General features: G+C 43.7%; 1 protein-coding gene across 6 annotated transcripts in view; it reads left to right on the top strand.

Moving 5' to 3' along the window:
• The window catches only part of robo1 (roundabout, axon guidance receptor, homolog 1 (Drosophila)), a 213729-nt gene that overhangs the window by 157197 nt on the left and 33426 nt on the right, over positions 1-23106 (top strand). For all 6 annotated transcript variants that reach the window (XM_069707320.1, XM_069707322.1, XM_069707317.1 and 3 more), the window contains 4 exons: positions 14750-14907; positions 19612-19732; positions 20771-20909; positions 21037-21164. In XM_069707320.1, the coding sequence (XP_069563421.1) occupies positions 14750-14907; positions 19612-19732; positions 20771-20909; positions 21037-21164 (546 nt within the window). The remainder of the gene's footprint in view (positions 1-14749; positions 14908-19611; positions 19733-20770; positions 20910-21036; positions 21165-23106) is intronic.

The raw sequence follows: 23106 nt of genomic DNA, 5'->3' as shown, positions 1-23106 counted from the left end.
CAGGGGACGAGGTGTCCACTTTAACACCAGTCATTCACAGTGCTGCACACTTTCCAGACGCTGCTCCATTTTTCTTCTGTCATCTTTACTCCGCGCTTATGCCAGTCCTGCCACCAGACGGAAACGAGAGAAAGAGGGAGAGGGGTGAACAAATCAGACCAAAATTGACAAGTAAAAGAGAGCAGCAGTGAGAGATAAAAAGCAGACAGAAAGAGCTAAGAGACTGAAATTGAAGCGGCTACATAGAAGGAGAAAAAAAATATTGCCATCAGTTGCCTTCTGAATAATTTATAGATTCTTCATAATCGAGAAACCCACTGCTTTTTATGATGTCATATTTCACAGCTAGTTTATGCTGTTCGACAGTGGACTAACACCACAGACTGAATGAAGACATATTAGATGTGGCTGTGTGGAATGTCTGTGTGGTGTTTTCCCTCCCAAACCTAAACATACTGTAGCTCTCGGGTCATATTCCACCATTTGTTTCTACCTCGCATGTGTATTTTCACTGTCTCTGTTTTGATACCTGACCCCATGCCAATTAACTGTGCTACGAACTTTGGCAGATCCGACTGCAGGGGATGCGCCCTGCGGCATGTACCCCCTTTCAGACGTCCTCGTGATTTTGGCTTTGTGTATGTCCCACGTGAACACCATGTCTGATGTGGGACGGCTGGTCAACCAAACACTTGAATGTCCTTAAAAACTCTGGTCGACTCATCTCAAAGCCGTCTCTTGTCACAAAGGCTCTGCACTGAAACCGCAGAGTGATGCTTGCGATAAAAGAGAGCCTCGGGTATTGGGCTCACATCCATCGCCACTTCAAAGACCAGCACAATCTATAGGAGCGTTCTCCATTGTCTGCTGTGCAGGTGTGCTGCCTCCCAAAGGCTGTGGAGGTCTCAGAAAGCCACAGAGCTCTCCACAGAAGGCTTGCTGAGATGCTATCTCTCCCACATACAGACAACATGGTGGGGACTCAGACAATAGAAGGCATGTGGACTCTGGTACTGCAGCGTGTGTGTGTGTGTGTGTGTGTGTGTGTGTGTGTGTGTGTGTGTGTGTGTGTGTGTGTGTGTGTGTGTGTGTGTGTGTGTGTGTGTGTGTGTGTGTGTGTGTGTGTGTGTGTGTGTGCGCGTGTGTGTTAGCAATCAGCGTTAAACCTTGCGGGCGGATCGAATTGTTTTCAGGGGAATGTCATGTTTTCATTTTAGTTGAAATATGTTCAGTGTTTAGCAGAGTTTTCCTCCTCGCATAACGTGACCCGGGTGTGCCAGCTGCAGCCCGCATTCCAAAAAGATGCAAATCAGGTTGAAGGAAGACTCGTGATTTTTTTTTTTTTTTTTTTTTAACATTGTTGCTGTATCAAACTACAAAGTATTTTTGACTGGCTAACAGTTTGTCATCTTATACAACTTGGTGATCAATGAGAAGGTGCCCTGGGACCAACTTCAACCATATACATATCATGTTTCTCTTGTATCGGCATGTTTGAGAGACTGCAACCCTGTACCACGGCAAAATGTGAAATAGACACGCCGGTCCACTACAGCAAAACGTAAGAAAGGAAAAAAATGTTTTACCGTGATACTGGGTTGGAGACTATCATGTGCTTCTGTTTCTCAAATGCTGCTCCAATAGAACACGCTACCAATGAGCAACTGTCCACCTTCGTCAGGCTGACATTGTGTAGTGTGACTTCAGCGTTACACTTTTGACGGACAGCACACCTGTTGAGTGAATCCTGGGTTACATCCAGTCCCTGCAATCAAACTTACCGAACAAACACTATGCTCAACGGAAAAAAATGGAGGAACATTTTTATTGATGTCACCCATATGGTCTGTGCTTTCAGGCAGGTCTCACCCACATGCTGCTCTGAATTATTTGGCCCATCTCCACAACAAACTGAACGCCCTCATCTGTTGCTCCAGAGGGCAACAAGCCCTGTCGCATCCTGGCCCTGATTATTTTTTGATCCTTTGTTGAGCACAATGTAGCTTTTTAGCTGCCTGTTCTCTTATCATGAGTCTGTCGGCATATTTGGGCCTGGCAGAAACTAAACATGGATTTATTTGATGATTTGCTGTGAGGGGAGGCGGTGGCAACATTTTGTGATGAATTCTCTCCACACGTGAAGCACGTTGGACATGTCTTATCTCCAGGGAGCAGAGGGAGAGAGTATCTGTTTGTTGAGTCCTGACCTGAAACTGAGGATGCTCAGTTTCTTGAAGAGATACTGAGGGAGAGGATTATGGTTGTGAGGGCTTCTTCCCATAATCATTGATCTCATTCACTCTTCCTGCCAGGGGACAGTTTCAGAGAGTATTTCATGTTTGCTTGCACACTTGATTGTTCTACAATCCAGCTCTGTTGCTCTGTGACTACACTGAACCAGCAGGTGCTAATGAGATGTACCACTGACCACACAACCTGGCAGCTCTTAACACAATGCTGTCTGTGCACGCATGGCTGCTAAAACCAAACACACACACACACTCAACTTTCCATCCAGCAACTAAGTTCTAAACAAGATTGTGTCATCTTCCTGAAACTCTTATTGGATTATAGTTAAATTGTGGTTGAGCGATTATTTTTCCTTAAATTATCCAGACTGCCAGACTGAGGTTTAAGCAGGCCTTCAAAAGAGCTTTTACCTCGCCTTGCCTCTTTCATAACCTATGTTGAACAGCACACCCAAGCTGGTCCTCAAGCAGTCCAGCCTTTGACAGAAAAACATCAAACATCTACCAGCACCCCAATACTTCTTTGCCTTTCTGCCCTGCTTTCTTTTAACCTTCTAATCATTCAGCCAGTTCTTTCTCCTCCATTTCTTAAATTTCCTTTTCCCTCGATCCTTGCCCCTTCTCCCCTGGACCAGATGGGCTCCTCTTTCTCCTTTCAGAATAATTCCTCTATGATGCACAGGGGCTTCCAGCTGACCACATGCCTTTGGATGTTGCAAATGGTATCCGAGTTTTCTTTTTTTCTTTTTTCAAGGGTAAACTAGAGGTTGCCGTTTCCGGTGGTTGTCTTTGTAGACACCTGCTCAATAAAATAATTCAGAAAAGAAGCCCAACACTTAGGATTTAAAGATGAATTAACAATAAAACATTCCTATAAAAAAAATTAAAAAAAACATTCCTACAATTTTACACACATGCTGGGCAACAGGAAAATGAAAATGAGAAGAATAGAACAGGAAGTAGAACCAGGAGGATACGTCGCCCGTATTACAATATAATTGAGACAGGCCAATGGCTGATCTTTACTAAATTTATAACACTGTACATTTGTTGGCTTTATTATCATCCCTGCCAGGGCTTTTCTTCTTCCCCAAAGGATTAGCTGCCAAAGCAAAGTTCTTCATTGTGATTAGATGTTCAGATATTAATATTTCAGATGTTGAAGTTTTGAAGACCAACTTTATTGTGGAGAGAGCCCGCAAGGCGTGGGAATGAAAAGACACGACACCAGTATTTCATATTCTCTTTTAATGTCACCCAGTAAAGCCCAGTTAGTGTCCATCAAGTCTTATGCAATTTTCCATTTTGTATTTTGAAATTGTCTTGCTACATGCCATCAGATATACAGACAGCTTTACATGACTAATGTAAATATGATTAATTAACAAATTAATGGACAGCTATATGAGTTAGTTGTTTTTCCAACAGGCAAACATTTCTTAATTTGGGGATAGGAATAAAAAAATATATATATTTTCTTGGTTTTCTTGATCTTTGATGCTTTATCTGCCTCGGGATAAAAAGATGGAGAAGACTTTCTATAAGCAGGAATGGGAGTTGATGAAGCAGATTTCTAAAGCAGAAATACAGTTAAGAAACCAAAATCAGCACACAAATCATGTTTCGTCGGAATCCACCTCGACTCTCCTCTCTCTTCATCAGGCTGCCAAGCTTGAATTCAGGGAGTCTACGAAAGAGGCACGCAGCTCCTCGGAAAAGGAAAGGATTTCTCTCCCACCTCTATAAATCTCGCAGATATTTCCGAGTCCTCTGTGAGCAGGGTTGATGCTGTAGCCTTAAATTTCCCGTCCTCCAGGGTTGGCTTTGTACCCTGGGGAGAGGTATCATAAATCAGCTCACCAGGATGTTTCAGGCATGTTAACAGTAGCAAAGTATCCCATAAAACAAAATGAGCAAAAAAAAACATGACACAAAATTTCTTTGTCTTTGCCCTATCTAATGAAACTTTTAAGATGGAAAATCCAGGACTTAACATGAGTCCTGAAACCTTACACAGTGTCAATTTCACAGGGATCAGGGTAATTTCTGGCACATTTACAAAACCGTCTCTGTGGCATCAGCAATGCTGGACATTGCATGTTGGACAAGTTGACAAGTGCAGTGAAAAGCTATAGCACCAAAGTGTTTGGCAATGATTACACAGGAGTAAACTCTCACTTGGTAGGCAAGTGCTGAAGATAATGTTTCAACTCTATATTTTTTTCTGACACACTATATCTGACAGCATTCCCTCGTTCCATTTTCTTTCAGTACCACTTTCCATTGTAACAGATCCCCTCTTAGATAGGGCTATGGACATCTTTTCATCTTCTCAGGGTCCATATGGGAGAGTTTAGGGTCCATGTGGAAGCCATTGAAATGGGGACGGCAACTGATCAGAGAAAGATGTGCCCCTCTGGAGCTGCAGCACATGTGTGGTTACCAGTACCCTTATTTGCTTTTGTCTCACCCTCTTTAACATTCCTATGCCCTATATCTCTGGAGGACCCCCCACCTCCCTACTTTTACTTAACCTCTACAACCTCTTCCTCTCTTTGTCCCTCTTCCTCCTTCCTCCGCTCTCTCCCCTGTGCCTGGTAAAGTGATTGGAGAGGGATCAGGATGGTGGAAATGAAAGTGGCCATGACGAAAGGCTGAGGGATCTGCTGTAACATTACATTGGATCCCCTTGCGTTTTTTCCTTCCCCATTTTCCTCTGCGCCTGCCTGCTTCCCTCCACACAGCCGCTATCATATTACTCTCTCACAGGCATCTCCGCAACAGCCGCTGATGTAATCCTAGTTTATGGTCCGGTCCCGACCGAGGCACGCTGTTTTTCTGCAACAATCGCTCACTCCTACTGTTTCCGAAACCACTATCAAATTAGATTTTCATTGGAAACTAAGTGTATTAGGCTAAGATTTCCATTACACCGATTTAAGATGAAAGGGAGCGCTCTCCATTCTCTGTTTTGAATTAGTTTGTTTGACATGTTCTACAGAGACATCCGCGCACCGCATGTCCACTGGATCTCATTAAGCTTTCATTAATAAGTCTGTTTGGCCTCGTCCGAACAGACAGGCAGCATAGTCAGTTGGAGAACTAAAACACAAGCAAACACCCCTACCTGCACATAAGTTCCTACACAAACAGACTAGATTCTGCCATACTGCGCTGTTGACGTGCAAGTTGTTATTAACCCATGAAGAGTCCCTCTGACCGGTGGTGAGCCGGAGCTGTGTAATGTTACTGATTTCCATTAACTCAGACATGAAGCATAGCCAGGCGCTCAGTTATTATAAACCTCTCATCTCTCGCTTCACACCCCCCTCCCTCCCCACCACACACACACACACACACACACACACACACACACACACACACACACACACACACACACACACACACACACACACACACACACACAAACCCCCCTGCCATGCACGGCCCTGTTTGCACAGCGCCGCTATAGAAAACCGCAGTATCAGTCTCCACTGTTTGTTGATAATATACTTTTGTTTTGGGAAGACAAGCGAGAGATTGGGGAGTGTACTGTTATCTGGTTGTGAGATCTCAGGATAATAGAGAAGTGAAAAGATTTGCAGCAGATGTTTGTGTTCCAATCTGCTCTGATGAGGCCGAGTAGTGGGTCAAATGGCACTCGGCAGGAAAGCGTGCTTTGATTATGGATGTCATTTTTCTGATGGTGTGAGTTAGCTAGCAGACAGGATCTTGTTACGGTGTCATGAGTTGTGCACCCTGAGTCCACATCATCGCACGTCACAGTAAATAAGGAGCATTTGAAATGACTGTGTTGCCTCGACTGCGACTAATTCATTTAACCATTACTGTATCTTTCCTGTCTTTACCTCGCGCGCACACACACGGTACACAGATGAACACACAAACTAACATGTAAAAACAGACAACCAGACGGATCTCAGTTCCGCAGGAAGGAAAACAAGTTACCTCACATCCCCCTTTCTCAGCCCTCAAATTCAAGGGTGCCGTGACTGTTCTGGGTCCTACACAGCTTCTTTGTCATCACGGAGATGAGGAGGGCTGAGATCTGGAGGAGGTGCAGGGGGAGGGCCGATTGGGGCTCCACAGGCCAGGAATGTTAATTGGGAAGATTGTTTTAATAAGGTCCTCATCTTTGCAGATGCTGGGAGAGGGCTATAGCTGGTGGGGCCACACAGACGGGAGGGCAGCTCACAGTGAGATGTTGTCAACGAACATAACTGACGCAATGTGAACTGAGCTGTGTAAAACACATCACGGGATTTAGGCACAAGTGGATAAAGATATTCTGTGGCTCTTGGCGTGTTTACGCCTGCTTTTCTGGAGGTAAAGGGATTTACTGTAATGAGCATTCTATGGTGACAAATGTGCAATATGCATAGCCTCACCGCTTCTGTGTAAAATCCTATTACTCTGTGAAGATGCAGACAGACTAGCACAGTCTAGACTTAACACAGGCAGAGAGGAGAGAGAGAGTACAGCAGTGAATAAAGAGGGACAAATATAAGAGGTAACAGTTCATTAAAGGTCAGGTTTTTATATTTTCTCAAGTACCTTACATCATATATATCCCTGCAGATTTTAGGGTCCTCTACCCCTATACAAAAGAAGCGAATTTGGTTTACGGTGCGCATAGTGCTGACAAATTACATTTGAAAAAAATTCAACAGCATTATCCACCATTACTCTGGACAATCCACATGATCTGCAAGCAGCAGTTTTCATTGGAACTTTCTTTAGTAGAAACACTCAAATCTTTCTCTGAGGCATTTCAGACTTAAACATTATAACATGTATAAACCATGCCGAGAGACAGTTGTAATATAGACATGCTATAGAAGGCAAATTCTGAGACATTATGAGCCCTTTTTAATTTCCCATAGATTATCATGTTGCATGGAATGTGGAGATGTATCATGTACTTAACTACATTATACAAAATTATAACACAATATATAATTATTACTGTGTTACTGGATTCCACGATCACAATTCACTGTGTATGTTACACATGAATTGTGTTTTATAGGCTGGTTACAGTTCACAGATGTCAGAAACGAACAGAGCCGCTTCGCCGCTGTCTCGGTTGCGTTTGAGAGAGAGAAAGAGTCAGAGAATGAGCGAGCATACTGTACAGGTGTTCTGGTTTGTGTGTGCGGTAGTGTTACATCTGCTCTTTTGTATGTGTATGCAGCGAGCTACAAGCTGGAGGCTATATGCTGAGTGGTGAGAGCTCAGTTACTGAGGTTCTCAGTTCCTCCTCTTCCTCAGGGAGCAGGCAGCGGAGCTCCACCTGCAGACAACATTTAAACTAAAGAGAGGTTTTTCTAATACATCTTACGCTTTTGTATTTAAAAGCAGAGCCCAGTCCAACCTGCCAAGTGTTTTCATAGGAACAAGCCTCTTTCGGTGCAGATAGTTTGTTGCTATGTCATTAAGTCATCTTTTGCTGCAAATGAAGGTAATTCTCTACTCGTAAAGTCTGTTTATTTACCTGCTTCTCCCACCTTTTCCTCCCTCATTATTATTTTATTGCATTGTGAAACTCCCAAAGCACTTAGAATGGAAACTAAATGAATTCCATTGGCATCAGGTTTATGTTGTGTAATGTGGATTTTTTATTTATTTATTTAACTTGGACTGCATTTAATGAGAAAACTATACCTATCTGAGTGCATTTAGTAACCACACTATTTAATAATGTGTTTCCACAACAGGTAACAGGCTCTTCTAGAGAACCAAAACAGCCTTGAAATCGCTTTCTTATGCCGACAAAGTGTACGGGTGGATTTGTCAGAAGCTCACAAATCCACAAATGGCTCGTTGATGTTTTTCAATCATTAAATTTAAATGTGATAATCCCATGCAGATGTTTATTACACAGTTTGCATTGTGGTGGTGTTCCTATCAGAACTTTATGGGACTTGTATTTTTTTCTGCTTTTTATAACGTTTTTGGACAATGTAGCTGGTTCTTCAGCTGTGCTTTTTCTACGACCTTCCTGCCTGTGCAGCTCCAGCACTCGAAACACTTTATTTCCGTCCAACTCCTGCTCGCCCTGCACTCAAATCAAACAGGCACTGTTTATTGAACTATGAGGTGCCAAGTCACTCACTCACTCTGTCACTCACATAAACCTGCCTCCCCGCTGCCCTCTGTGCCTTTCGCCGTGTTCGCCAAATGGCATCTCTCTCTCTCCGAGCCTGACGAGAAGACTTATGACCATTTAAACAAACACAGGCGCTCAATGGCCTCTCTGTCTGAGCGGCTGTGGGGCAGAATTTCCTTTATGTGGTGTGTGTGTGCCCGTGTGTGCCTGTGTGTGTGCACATGTTTGTGATTCTTTATGTGCAGATATAATTGCTGTTGGATCCTAACACACATGAGGTCTGCATGTGTGTGTTGAAGTGTGTAACGCAGAGGATGAAGCACTGAGATTGAACCTTCTGCAGCCTGTCTGGGCCAGTGCAAGGGCAGACATGCGCTCTGCTGTCCCACTGAAAAGGTCCACAAAGCTATATGCCCGGGCTGCAAGTGCCAGGTAGAGTTTGTAATCAGCTGGCAGAGCGCAGTGTAAATGCCTTCACCCCTACTTCACTTATCACACACACATAACAGGGCCTGCCTGACTCACATGGTGTAGCTTACATTTGGTTTGCATGTGTGTATCTGTGTAGTTAGTAGCTCATGCACTCATTATTTGATGTTAATATAAACACAGTCATGTTCCAACTGCTGTGATGTCTTTAAATGATTTATTTTTGTATAACATGGCAAGTAAAACAAGTTGGAAATGACATGTTGATAAGCACACCTTGTCCACAGTGCTGTTTGCACACTGAGGCTTCAATATTTATAATCTAATGATGCCATATGTAATAATCTATGAGTCAGAAGGACCAAACCACTTCCTTGACTTTAATACTCTAGCAACTAGACTTTGATACTTTAATACTCTAGCAACTAGAGTATTAAAGTCAAGGAAGTGGTTTGGTTCATTTTCCTGTTCTTTTACTTCAGTAAGATTTATCATGCAGAGCTGTTGCTTGTCATGGAGTGTTATTACATTGCTTCACTGGTATATTTACTTCCTACTTCTTCCACTCTTGTCAGGCTCTCTGTGTTTTTAAGAGTTAGTCTATGACATCACATTTGAGTCTGGAAGATGACCTCATGACATTTGCAGGTGCAGACCCTACAGACCAGCGGGGTCATTGTCAGCCTGTTCTTGTTGACATATTTACGGGTGTCCACAAGATATCTCGCAGTCAACCAGGCACTCGGGCTGTCAAGCGTTTTTAACCGATGGGGCTCCGCAGATGTGACCTCAAATTGAATGTCACGGTTGTCTGGAGAACTTCTATTGTTTCCTAAATGATTTATAAGTGCAGAATTTGAACATAAATGTTAAATCTATAAATTAGGCACCAAAAGATCAAAACATTCTTAAGAAAAAATGATGTCATTATTCTGTTGTCAATTATCATGTACAACTTCTCTGCTCGTCAGTTTTATCTCTGTTTTTGTGTATGTATATATAACGGTGAAGTTCATATCTATATGTATCTACCTCAGACAGTATCATAGGCAGGGCAGCTTGGATGCTGTTGGGTTGCTGGATGGGATGGAGTATCTGCAGGGTTGGCAGGAGGGCAGAATCTCGGAGTGGAGGAACAAGAGCCAGATCGAGAACGAGAGAGGAGTCTGCTGTGTCCAATCTCATCTCTCTGGTGGTGGGGTCAGGGAGGAAGGAGGAGGAGGAAGGTGTGTGTTTGTGGGGGCGTGGGAGGAGGGGGGGGGCAGTGGTTCCCCAGCGTACAGCCGGAGTCCTGTTATATCTTCACACCCACCAGCAAAGTTCCAGATTTATGCAGTGCAAACAGACACGCACACTTTACGCATGCCTCTGGCAAATTATCCACCTGCAACAGCATTTTGCAATAGAGTGCCATGGGTTAACACGCCATAGCCATGAGCCTGTCTTTGATGTAGGCTCCTCGATGTGTGTGAGCTGACAGAGGTATGATAAGGGGGTCAAATGCTGAGAGGGGAGAGACAGGTCTAAAGACAAAGTGGGATATACATCGAGGGAGAGAATGAGAGTTGTTTGTCTAAAAGGCCAGGCCGGAAGGCACGTGTCAGAAGCATCGGTATGGAAGTATACAGCATAGCTGCACTGTAAACAATGCAGGCTTTTGCTTATGGCATAAGCAATGCTCACAAAGGGGGCCGAAGAAATATGATGTACAATTTATTATATGTTTATTTTGTATTTATTTTGTTGTTCAAAGGAAACCACAGATTACCTTCTGTTAGTTATTTAGCAGATTCCCTCTCTTTTTTTTTTTCTTCCCGTCTTTAGTTCATGCTCTCAGCTGTTATCATTCTTTCTTGCCTTCTGGGGGCGAGCCATGCCCATTCTGGTTTTAAGGAAAACTCCAAAGCCAAAGGCGAGACCCATGCTGTGCTCTGTCTCTCTGCAGGATTGACTCCGGGTGCCTTCTGATAAACCTTTAATTCCCTGGTGGCTCTGTTTTTGTATCCTTCCAAAGATTTGTGGGGAGCTTGTTTCACTTGGTTTAATTTCCTCAGAACAAAGCTCATATGATCTTCCCACCCAGACTTGTGTGTGGCATTAAGTCTTCATTTTCATTAATGTTGGAGGGGCAGCACGGGAATCTCATTTTAATTTGACATTTAAGCATCTGTTTTCAATTTCCTGAGAAAAAGAGTGTGTGTGTGTGTGTGTGTGTGTGTGTGGGTGTGAATGCGAGGGTGGACAGCGGATAGTTGGTGTGGGTGTTGAACCTGTGTTTTTTCAGACCTGACTGCAGCCATCTCAGCTGACCTTTAAAGGGAGGTTCAGATGTAAGAAATGATCGCAGCTAATGGTGTTAGCGTCTGCAGAGCTCCGATTGGCTACTGTGGACCTTGGGAGAAATGTATTATACAGTACCGTGTGGTAGGACTGGAATTGGAAGTGCCCAACAGACATTTGCCACTGCAAACTAAAACCTCTGCTTTGATAGATATATGGTTGTTTTGTCAGCTGTTTGTCTTGCAGCGAGGTACGTCAGCCAAATGAAATAGAATGTGTTTCGTTCTCACTGAAAGGAGGAAATGCAACGCAGAATAGATGTCTTTACCTATACAAAGCGTATTGATATCTGTCCAGGTCCGGATATGCACTCTATTCCATTCCATCAGCAGCATATTTGAGCAAATCCAGGACGGACAAAGAGGCGTCTTCATGCTGGGACCTGTGACTTTGGCCCATTTCCACATATTAAGCTACAAACTGCAAATCTCTCTGTACACACACAAACGCACACACGCACACTGAGTTTGGCCTCCCTGTTAATAGCCCAGGAAATATTATCTGCTAGGGGACAGCTGCAGGCTCACGAGAGAGACAGAATGGTAGAGTAGGCTCATTATCCCAAACACAGATACAGACAGCACCCCACACACACACACACACACACACACACACACACACACACACACACACACACACACACACACACACACACACACACACACACACACGCTCCGAGACACAGCCGCCTCGCTATCACTTTTTTATGCAATTCGGGTCCCAGAACAGGAACAGTCCTGGCGAGCAGGCTCTTTTTCAGTATGAACACAGGAAGGAGCAATGGTAGATGCTCATTTAAACCAGTGGGGCCAGACGCAGCCGCTTCCACCACAGATCCGGATCTGACGGGGCTGCTGGCGGAAGTTGGGGCTTTGTACCCCATCCAGATCTCTGTCCGTCCGTCCGTCCGTCCGTCCGTTTGTCTCACAGACTGTCTGGCTGCCTCTGTCTCACTCTGCCTTCATCCCAGAGGATTTTGTTTTCCACTCCGCAGATGTTCGGGGCTGTCTGCTGCGCTGCACTCAGCTGTGTTTATAACAAAGAGGTGTTGGTTTGGAGGAGGAGAGAGGGCAGCGAGGTGGGGGAGTGAGTGCTGTTGAGGAGGGGTGGAGGTCACTACGCTGTTGGTGTAAACACTGAATGATGCCAGCTCTCCTTCAGGCCTCCAACAAGTCAATACAGCATCTCTTTTTTTTTTTTCTTTTTTTTTTTTTCTTCATTTCCTCCCCACACATCCCTTTTTTATTTTCCAGAGGGACAAATGCATTTGAATGTTAGCTAAAAGAGGTAGAGTGGGGTCAGCAGGGGAGGTAGAGACCCACTGAGATGATGTGCAAATGATGTCCTGGTTAAAGTTAGTGAGGTCACTCATGCAAGCATTTATTATAGGTCTGCACTATAGCCAATAAAGAAAACCACAAATTTTCTCACACACCCTTTACTTTAGACTTCTTACACATTCATTCTTTACTATTATGATGTCCTTCAATCTCCATCTGGTTAAGCAACTTTGATGCCGAGTTTAAACACTTGTAAAAGGCGTGTAAAAAAAGAAATAAAACATGAAAAAAAAGCCATTTTTGACATTTTCTGAGTCGGGGCTGGCAACACCATCTTCAGTGTCTGACTCATCCGGATACTCATGGCTGACTTCTACATTAACCCTCTTCAGAGCAAGCTGGATTTGCTGATACAAATAGAGACACTGTTTCTTTATACGGAGCCGGTGCTCTAATGGATCGGATGCTTACTGTTTACATTTGCATTCCTGGGTGACTCGATTTGCTTTTAACCATACGAAATGAAGTCATGACACAGCTGCACTGCTGAGAATGAAATGGATCAGAGTGAGTGCAGAAAATTTTGCGGGTCAATCACCTAATTGCGTTTTATCCGTATACAGCACATACATATATGTGTGGATGCATGCCTCCTCCTCAACGGTGGCAACAGCCGATGAGTCACAAAATATCCGATAAGTCCTTGTGCTTTGTTTCTCAAAGATACTGTCCTACACTTAAGAAAAAGCTGTGCTTAACGGGTGGCACTAGTGTGATTATGCACCAAAGGACTCAAGCTATTACAGCACATCTTCCTCTGAAACAAGGTTCCTATTTTTGGATTGAAAATGTGATGTAACTAGGAGCAGAGAGCAGTATCTAGGCTTTGGCAATGACCAATTAAGTGCTTAAGGGGTTTAGTGAGGAATTTGTAGGCTGTCAGGAGGTGAGGGGTCCTTCGGTGAGCCTCACTTTGATCTGTGACTGAGATGACTTTGGAGCAAGCTGAGGAGCGTGAGACAATAGGTGGCAAAAGCTTCTTTTTATCCCCAAAACACAGATAAAATCACTCACAAGCATATATTCAAATTACGTTTTCATCCATACAAAGAGATCGCTGTCCATATGCACTCACTGCGCTGATCTGTGCACTCTGTGTGTGGCCTGAGTACAAGGACTATTTTCATGTGTTTTCTATGTATATGCATTGGAGCTGGGAGAATGATTACTGGCACACTGTCCAGGAGCTTGTTGCTCTTTCATTACTTTCTCCCCTCTCCATAACCCTCCAGTTTATCTTTCACACTGCAGATGTGGAACTCAGCGATACGCTGTTCCTCTGCCCAGGTGGATGTGTATTGATCTGCTTTGTTGCATCTACAAGTTTGATATTAATGTGATATTCTGACAGGCAAAGAAAAACTAATGACCTTTGCAAATGCAAGATTTGTAATTTTGCATTTAGCTCCAAATGAAAATCTGAATTGCTGAGTTGACATCAACAAATTAGACCCGAGAATGAGAAGCTGTAGACCTCTTTAATCCAAATAATGAAATTCCATTGCTGCGTCTTTTTTTTTTTTTTTTTTTTTTTTTTTTTTTTTTAAGCACTTCCAACAGAGCAAATCAATGCAAATAAGAATCATATCCTACCAAAGTTGTTACCAAGACAGGGATGGTAGATTGGATCTAATGTAGATTTCCAACCATCTCTAGATAGAATGGCTCTGAGTGGAGAGGATGCAAATATGGAGAGTCAGAGAGAGATGAAGGAGCGATGATGGACAGGTGTGTGTGTGTGTGTGTGTGTGTGTGTGTGTGTGTGTGTGTGTGTGTGTGTGTGTGTGTGTGTGTGTGTGTGTGTGTGTGTGTGTGTGTGTGTGTGCGTGATTATATGTACGTCTGTGTGGTTCAGTCAACAACAGCAAGGTCAATGATGTGTTCATAATTGCTGTTGTAGAGCTTATTGACAATAAGGTCATATGGAAGAAAGCAGGCTATTACAAATAGAAGCTGTATAAGTGTAAAATATACAGTGGTCTACACCATACATCTTATTTTATTTAGTCAGTGCTACATGCAGTAAATCAACCAGAAATATGTGCCGAACATTTAGTCATCTATGCAGAACTAAGTATGTGCGTTAAAACACCTTTACTGCTGTTTTACTAGCTGCCTTCAGGGTTAAAAATTAATCTGCAGCTTTGCGTGTTATGCTTCTTTTTATTTTTGTGTAACAGCAATCACGTGTTTCTGTACTTGTCGTAAAAGGGGGACACATTTATATTTCGTTAATTATTCCTTCTTCTGTTTCCGTGTAGTTCTACGTGATGACTTCAGACAAAACCCTGCAGATGTGATTGTGGCAGCGGGAGAGCCGGCCGTTCTGGAGTGTCAGCCTCCTCGTGGACATCCTGAGCCCACCATATCATGGAAAAAAGATGGAATAAATATTGATGACCGGGACGAGAGAATCACTGTAAGTATTATTTTTTTCCCAGCCTTGTTATTGATTATAATAAATTACATATATACATGTTCAGAGTTTAAAGTTAGAGTTTGTACTATTTGAGAAAAGGATGTGATGCCTAAAGACGGCTTAGTATCGAAGCATGATATTTTTAAACCCGAGATAGAATGACCCAATGATGCAGTGAAGTCATGAAGTCCATTACTACCGCTTCAGGGTTTGTTAAAAGATTGATTTGTTTGGCTCATTATTCACATGTAGCAATTCCAAAACTCAAATAACCTAATTTTGCTGGCTACAACCTTTAATAACTGAGGCATATAATCAGTATTCCTCCACTAGTCAGCAGCAGTGCATTGATTAGGGATGGCCTGCTGATGAAATCAACCAGGAGAAGCAGATCAAGAGGGAGAAATGAGCTGACCAGAATGAAAGACGAGAAAGTTGCACTCAGCAGCGGCAGCAGAATCTAAACAACTATCTGCCTTTGATTTACATCCCATCAACCAATTATTTAGCTTTAATTAAAACAACAGCAAGGCCAGCACTACAGTATCAATCAGCTCCACATGCTCGCCTACTAAAGCTCCGTTAAGCATAATCTCAGCTCAAACAGTTTCAACCGAACACAACTTTGTCTACAGTAGTTTTCCATGAGGAGGAAGAGACAGGCTTGAGGGAAGAAAAAAACCCTCTGACTCAGCACTCGGCTAGTGAGCAGGAGGTAGTTAGCAGTGGGTCTGGATCACATTTTAACAGTCTGACTAGCAAGGTTTTAAGGCTCCGGTTGCATATTGTGCGATTGTTGAACAGTCAAATAGTTTAGTCTCCCAAGTTGGGATGATGTACCAACTTAAAACAGATTCCAAATACAGTCATGGAAAATCCAATCTTGCCTAGATAATAAATACAAGGGAGTAATAAAGATGTTCCACTCTGTACGCCTGTAGCATAGTGCTGTAAACCAGCCTAAGCGAGTTGTGCCCAATAAATTTCATTGCTGGGCAAGTCAAAGCAGTAATTTATCGCTGCTGGCTGTCTTTAGCAGAGGACTGCAAAGGCCTGAACACAGTCTGGCACAGCGAGGGCCACACTGAGCCCTGATGGCGATGCAAACTCTGAGACAGTGCCACTGTTCTGTCTCTTTTTCGAAGCTGCGTAGGCACAAGATTAAGTGTCCGTGTCTGGCCACCGAGCAGCATAATTGAAAGAAACAAGCGGATAATCTAATTTATAGAAGAACTAAGTCATATCTGTCCCTGAGTTTGGTCAGTAGTCACTGATAAGCACGGAAACTTTAAGTCAGTGAACTGTTGTTGATTGGAGGAATTTACCCTCTCTCTCGTGATATTTACTCATTCATAGCATGAATGCACAGCCGACCTGACTGCGCCCACTCCTGCATCATAGATGGTTTTTCTGAGCAAAATGAAATATCCCATCCTCTCCGACACTGACATCAAAACTCTTCACGTCAGATATTTGATCCTCTATGAAATAAAAGAAAAAAAAATCTATTTCATCATTTATCTCTTCAGTTTTGTTCATTACCAAATGGAAAATGACCTCAAGCTCTTAACAGTAAAGTATTAAAGGCAGAGTACTTTGAAGACAAAGCAGGCCTTTTTTCATTTAATTGTTATGCATGTCTCACACATGCATGTCCTTTAATGTAATCAGGTTTTCCCCCTCTAAATGCAACAGACTCTCTGTTGTATATAAAGCATTTCCAGAATAACACTTATCCAACCCCCAGCACAGTGGAAGTGAGGACTCGTTCTCACTTCTGTATATGTGATTTTGTGCAGTGGTGGGTGAAATCCTTTCCGGAAACCTTGTGAACACTGCTGCAGTAAGACAGGCCAAATGACTCAGAGTTGTGTCCTTGTGGCCTGCAGCAGTGTTGGGGCCATCTGTGGAACTGAAAACAGGGTCTGAACCAGCTGGTGTTGCTCACTGTAAACTTCCTGTCAAGCACAAAACCTTGCAGACTAAGTGTTCCCAAATGGCCACTTTAAAAGTAGCGCTAGACATCATGTATGACCATCTAAATATGTGTAATCAACTGTGGTGACGGATGAGAGTCTGGACAGTGTCCAGTGGACTCCCCTGTAAACTGATGTATCCAGTTGTATTAGAAGTAGGACAAGAAAGAGGTGATGTCCAGAGTTTATTTATTGTATGGTAAATTTGGTCAGAGCGACTGTAGAGAGGGAAGCAGGGGTTAACATTTTTTTCATATGATGAACAGCTGAGCTCGTCAATCCCCCCACCCCCACCCCAACCCCTCCATCCAGTCTGCATCCAGCCTGCATTGTTATGTTTGGTTCAGTCCATTCCTCGAACCATGCAACATGCTGAAGCGTGCGGTCTCCTTGGTGATCTCCGGTGATCACAGCAACGTCCCACCACCTGCAGTGGGGATTTTCTCTCGGCACTGCACTTCACTGGGATGAGATTCAGCATTTAAAGGAGGGAGTGATCTTCAGAGAGGAAGAAATATCAAAAGGAACTCTGTTTTTCTGTCTGCTTTAGTCAGCCATGTGTAAACAGCGGTGACATGCTGTGTGCCATGTCACATATATTTGTGACTCCATGTGGGGTAGTTGTGAAAGGTTTCCCACTGAGCCACAAAAAGTGAGGTCGGATTATTAGCCAGTAATGCTGCTGTGCCACAAGCAGCAGCTGGCCACGGTCCTTTCAACTTGTCTTCCAGAAACACAGAGGGAAGGATAAATAAACAGAAAAGTCCAAATTTCTAGTATTTAAGCTGAGACCATTGTCTGTTTAGAGCAGGAGTCTGTCGGCAGCATCAGAAATGACTAAAACGCAGCGTATTGTCCGTCTCCTTTTGTGCAATAGTTGTGGCTAATTATCAGCCGGGAAAATGAACTGCTGTGTGAATACTAGCAGAGTTGCTGCTGAATGGGGGCTTTTGCATTATCAGCAGTGCCAAATGACATGAGACAAAAGGCAACAGGATAGAGCCATCTCCCTGTAATGCAGGGATAATGGTCATATTGTGGGAGCTTTCAGCAGCCTGTGTGATACACTGTGTTGTGCTGAGAGGATATGCATGCAGAGAAAAAGAGGAGCGCTGCTGCATTCATTTACTTTAGCCGGCACTCGGAGTCCCTGCTGCTCTGGCACTCCAAATATGCCCGTGTAGAATGGGAAACGGCTACAGACACACAGGGGCAAGAATATGGACAGAGTGGACGGGGCCTTAAGTGGATCCTCATGTCAAAGCCCTGTGGAACCAACAGCACACCCCTCTCTCTTTCTCTGCTGCATGGTATGCCCTGACCTTGGGCCTCTGTGAGTGTCACAGTGTTTTAGCTGTTAAGCCTTTCCTCAAACAAACAGTAACATAATGATACTTCAAACCCCTCCAGCACCACGGGATGTCCGAAATAAGTGAGCCTTCCACAGCCTCTTCAAGTCCCTCTGCTTCCTGCTTTACCATGAATATTAAATAGGGGTGAAGGGCCGAGGAATGCCTCACAACCAGAAGAATGTGTTCATTGTCCAAAGTTGTCTTTTAAGAACCTTACGCGGACCCTGGCTACTTCACGATGAACACATTCTGTATGGGTATGTGAAGTGGCGTGATGAAGATTAACTGAGTCACATTCATACATGGCATGCAAGTGAACGCACGTGTAAGGAGGCTTAACATGGCAGTCATGGTTAGAGCACATTTTTGCAATATTGTGTGTCAAGTTCTCTCTCGGTGCTTCTCTAATGAGGGTATCGATTACATGCTTGCAGGCGGTGGTCCCGGTCTTTGCAGGCTGATGTGTCCATTTAAAAGCTGGAGCTCTATCGAGGCACAGAGATCACTGGTGCACCACGCTATTGTCTGTGTCTGTGCTGACTGGCACGGCTGTCAGCTGAGAGCAGGGCCGAGGGGCCGGAGCTGGGGCCGGAGCTGCTTTTCTGACTGCCTGAGAACAAAGCATCTCTACTAGCCTGTAATCAAAGCCCTGGGAAATAACAGACATGACATTCACCTGGACAAACACACCGTTAGTGCTGTGTGTGTGTGTGTGTGTGTGTGTGTGTGTGTGTGTGTGTGTGTGTGTGTGTGTGTGTGTGTGTGTGTGTGTGTGTGTGTGTGTGTGTGTGTGTGTGTGTGTGTGTGTGTGTGTGTGTGTGTGTGCTCCAACGTATGTTCACTTGCTCTCACTTGTAGTTTTGTCCACACACAGAAACCTATTCTTTAAAACATTCCACACACACAGCGATAGACAACAGTGCTGTCCTGAGTCTCTTTCAGATGACTGGAGAAGTGCTTGTAGTCCTGCAGTGCCTCAGGTGTTACCGCAGGGACCTGCGGTCCTGTTGAATTGGGAAAGTGTTCTTTGGCTCCACTCGCTCTGAGGAGTAACCGGCCGACTGACTGCGCAAAATGGCTGCATCAAGCTTTGCAGTTGGTCTCTGTCTTTGGAAGCTCAGAGCAAAAACACAATGAAAACACTCTTTAGCATTAAGCCGTTGTGTGTTTGTGAGGACATTATATCAGTGTTGTAATGGTCTTTTGGTATGTTCATGCTCACAGGCTTTCTCGAGAGCAATCAGGAAATGTTTTGTTATGTTTGAGTTGTGCTGTTTTTCCTGTGTCAACCACATGCCTCACGTGTCTTTCTGATTGTAGTATTGCTGTTTTTCATCTCCATGTTTAGCCTCTCACCTCCTCCTCTTTTCTCGTAGATACGCGGAGGGAAGCTAATGATCACAAACGCCCGGAAGAGCGATGCTGGGAAGTACGTGTGCGTCGGCACGAACATGGTTGGAGAACGTGAAAGTGAAATAGCTGAACTTACAGTGCTTGGTAATTATCACTTTTTCTATATTAGAGTACTTCAGTCTGTTGGCTGCTTTACTCTCTCACATGCACACACACATCTCACGTTAGTTTTGTGTTTGTCTCCAGTAAAAAAAGCAAATCCAGATGTTAAGCTTTGATTGACTATTTCCCTGGTTACTAAATGATGTTGCTGACCTTTATCAGATAGTGGGGTACAACCTTGAATAGCAGACTTAACTATGAATCTCAGTTTGGCCCCCACAGCATCACTTCTGTAATCACCTGCACCATATTTCACCATGAGTGACCTCTGACCCCAATACTCTCCAATGTCACAAGCAGAAAGCATGTTCTGACATCTTTCTTCATCTCTCTCCTCAGGGACCTTATAACATGTGAAACAATATGACAACAAAACTCGTTAAAATAAATAATTACTCTGAAATAGATTAAGAACTAAACAAGTTCAGCTCCTAACTTCAGAGTGAGTGTCATACCCTAGAAACACTGGTTAATTATGAGTCACCTTTTTTTATTTGTAAAACTGACATCCCATCTGATGGGCTGTGGTCAGAGCAGCTTGGAGCGATTATATTTTTTAACAAGATGACAGAAGACCATGTCAGGTCTTGTGCTGTCTTCAATTAATCCAATGTTTTATCATGTATAATTAAACTAATTAAATCCATACAATGTACCACAAAGTAGTCTGCGTTTGTTGGCCTGTGTTTTATCTCGTGACTAAACTGTGTTGTTTATATTCCAGACTGTGTTTTTGTCTTGTATGTAAATTGTACCAGGTCATGTCATGTTTAAAAATACAATGATTATTTCACATTATTTTAATTGTTTTAATTTTAGGACCCCTCACAGGACCTGAAACAAAAATGTTTAACTCAGGCTTAGTTCCAAGACGGCTTTTCCTTCTGAGTTTTAATTTTAGTTTCAAATGAGATTTTTAACCAGTTTTAACCCTGACTCAAAACTGAATCAAAACATGCCTGTAGGACAGCTGTGCTCGGCTCGGTGATTTTTAATTTGTGTGTCGTTTCATCTCTGAAGAACGTCCCAGCTTCGTACGTCGCCCGGGCAGCCAGGTGGTGTTAGTGGACCAAAGTGTCGAGTTCAGATGTGAGGCCCGTGGCGACCCAGTTCCCACTGTGCGCTGGAGGAAAGATGACGGTGACCTACCGAAAGGAAGGTATGACTTATCAACTGTTCTCCTTTCATCACACAATACCTTCTTTACTCAACTGCTTCCTTTTGTTTGTCTGATTCACCGTTTGCTTTTGTCAGTGCCTTCAGCTGTTTACCTGTTTTTGATCCAGATATGAGATTCGTGAGGACCACACCCTGAAGATCCGTCGCCTGGCCTCAGCCGATGTAGGCTCCTACACCTGTGTGGCAGAAAACATGGTGGGCAAGGCAGAGGCGTCGGCCACGCTCACCGTCCACGGTAAGAGAGACAACTGCTGCAAGTCTGAGTTTCACACTATTTTTCTGACCAAATATATTATTTAAGGCTCCTTGGACACCTATTCTAAATTCATTTCCATTTCATGTTATTGTGGAGCTTGTTTTAAATTAAATTTAGCCCAGCCACAGTGCAATAATAGCTTTCAGCTTTAGTAATACATGGTCATCACTTTCAACTATTGTCTCTCAATTAGCTGATTGATTCCTAATAAAAAGAAAATGCAGAAATCTATAACAGCTGCAGAGTTGTGCACATGGGAACTCAACGGCAATCGATTTCATTCGCCCTACACAAGTGGCATTTCTCCAGAGGCCCGTCCTCGTTCATGTTTTAAGACACATTTGTGAACCTATGAAATATCTGTGTGTCTCCAGCGGCCATCTTCATTGGAGGTCTTATTAACACAGTTGGAATATAAAGCAGCCGGTCACAGAGTGTGAACTTTCAGAAAGAAACTATTCAGAGCAGCTGGGGGCTGGGATTACCCCGAAACCCTCCGGAGAATCAGAGGAACACAGGGGCCATTTAACGGCACACTAATGGGAATGTTGGGAGTCGGGTGAGACCAGAGGGGAGGGAAAGAGGAGGAAGGTTGGTGCACGGAGGATGGGGATTAGATGGAGGAGATGGTGAGTGTGTTGGTCGTGGAGGTGGCTCACCACTGATGCATAGCAGGTTGGGAATTGGGTTTGGGATGATGGTGGGGTATAGGAGAGAGGGTGACAGAGGGGGAGAGAGATTTCTGCAGTGAGGTCAGTCATATTAATGTCACTTACCGGCAGTTGCACAGCAGAGATTTAAAGAGACAAGGCAATTTTATTCCTCTGCCAACCCCCACCTGAAAACACAGATACTTCATCTTCACATGGCTACCCTTTACAATTACGTCTTGCTTTTCTCCACTAGACAGTAATCGTTAAATTGGTTTGAGTAGAAAGATTAGACACACCTGCCAATGTACCCATCAATATATCTAATTTTTTAAAGCCTTTTTGCATTCTTTCTCTCCCTGATGAAAGCTTAGTTAATGAAAGGTAACAGCATTGATGCACTGGTTCAATAAGAGAGAGAGAGAGAGAGAGAGAGAGAGAGAGAGAGAGAGAGAGAGAGAGAGAGAGAGAGAGAGAGAGAGAGAGAGAGAGAGAGAGAGAGAGAGAGAGAGAGAGAGAGAGAGAGAGAGAGAGAGAGAGAGAGAGAGAGAGAGAGAGAGAGAGAGAGAGAGAGAGAGAGAGAGAGAGAGAGAGAGAGAGAGAGAGAGAGAGAGAGAGAGAGAGAGAGAGAGAGAGAGAGAGAGAGAGAGAGAGAGAGAGAGAGAGAGAGAGAGAGAGAGCCCTTCTCCTGACTCAGAATCATTTTTTAAACCTCCCCTGTCCTCAGTGGAAATTAAATGTCTTAACCTCAGGCCAATTCTCTGCTGCCTGCATCCAGAAGCAAGGCATTGACCCTCTTTTCATGCATGATACTGTTCAACCCTCCATGTGATATAGGTTAGAAATGCATGAAAATTGTAGCAGGAACACTTAAATGACAACACAGCAAAAAAAAAAAAAAAAAAAAAAACTCAAATTTAAAGGAAAACTCAGGTGAAAAGCATAATGCATAAATCATATCCTTGTCCTGTTGGCATGGTTAAATGGGATCATGACTGATGCTTGACCCACAGAGCTTTCAAAGTTCCTAGAAGCATTTCCATCCACTCGTCAGATCCCTGAGCTTCATCCAGACCGGGACATGAGGCCAGCGAGGTTGTGGGTACTGAGTAGTCCAGCTAATTAAAGGCAAGCCGGCCGCAGTCCCACGCCCGGAAATGACATGCTTCTAATTACAGATGCTGGCATAGGAAGGGAAAGAAAAGCTGGGTAATTGTAGGTCTAAACGGGCCAAAGTAGAAGAAACGATGTATAGGTAGGAAGACGGCGCT

This window comes from Brachyistius frenatus, unplaced genomic scaffold, assembly GCF_029030835.1.
Source record: "Brachyistius frenatus isolate BFR_SWC_R1_liver_20210118 unplaced genomic scaffold, ASM2903083v1 Contig_68, whole genome shotgun sequence".
Lineage (NCBI taxonomy): Eukaryota > Metazoa > Chordata > Actinopteri > Embiotocidae > Brachyistius > Brachyistius frenatus.
The sequence above is the reverse complement of the archived record's forward strand: the minus strand, read 5'-3'. Positions and strand labels throughout refer to the sequence as shown.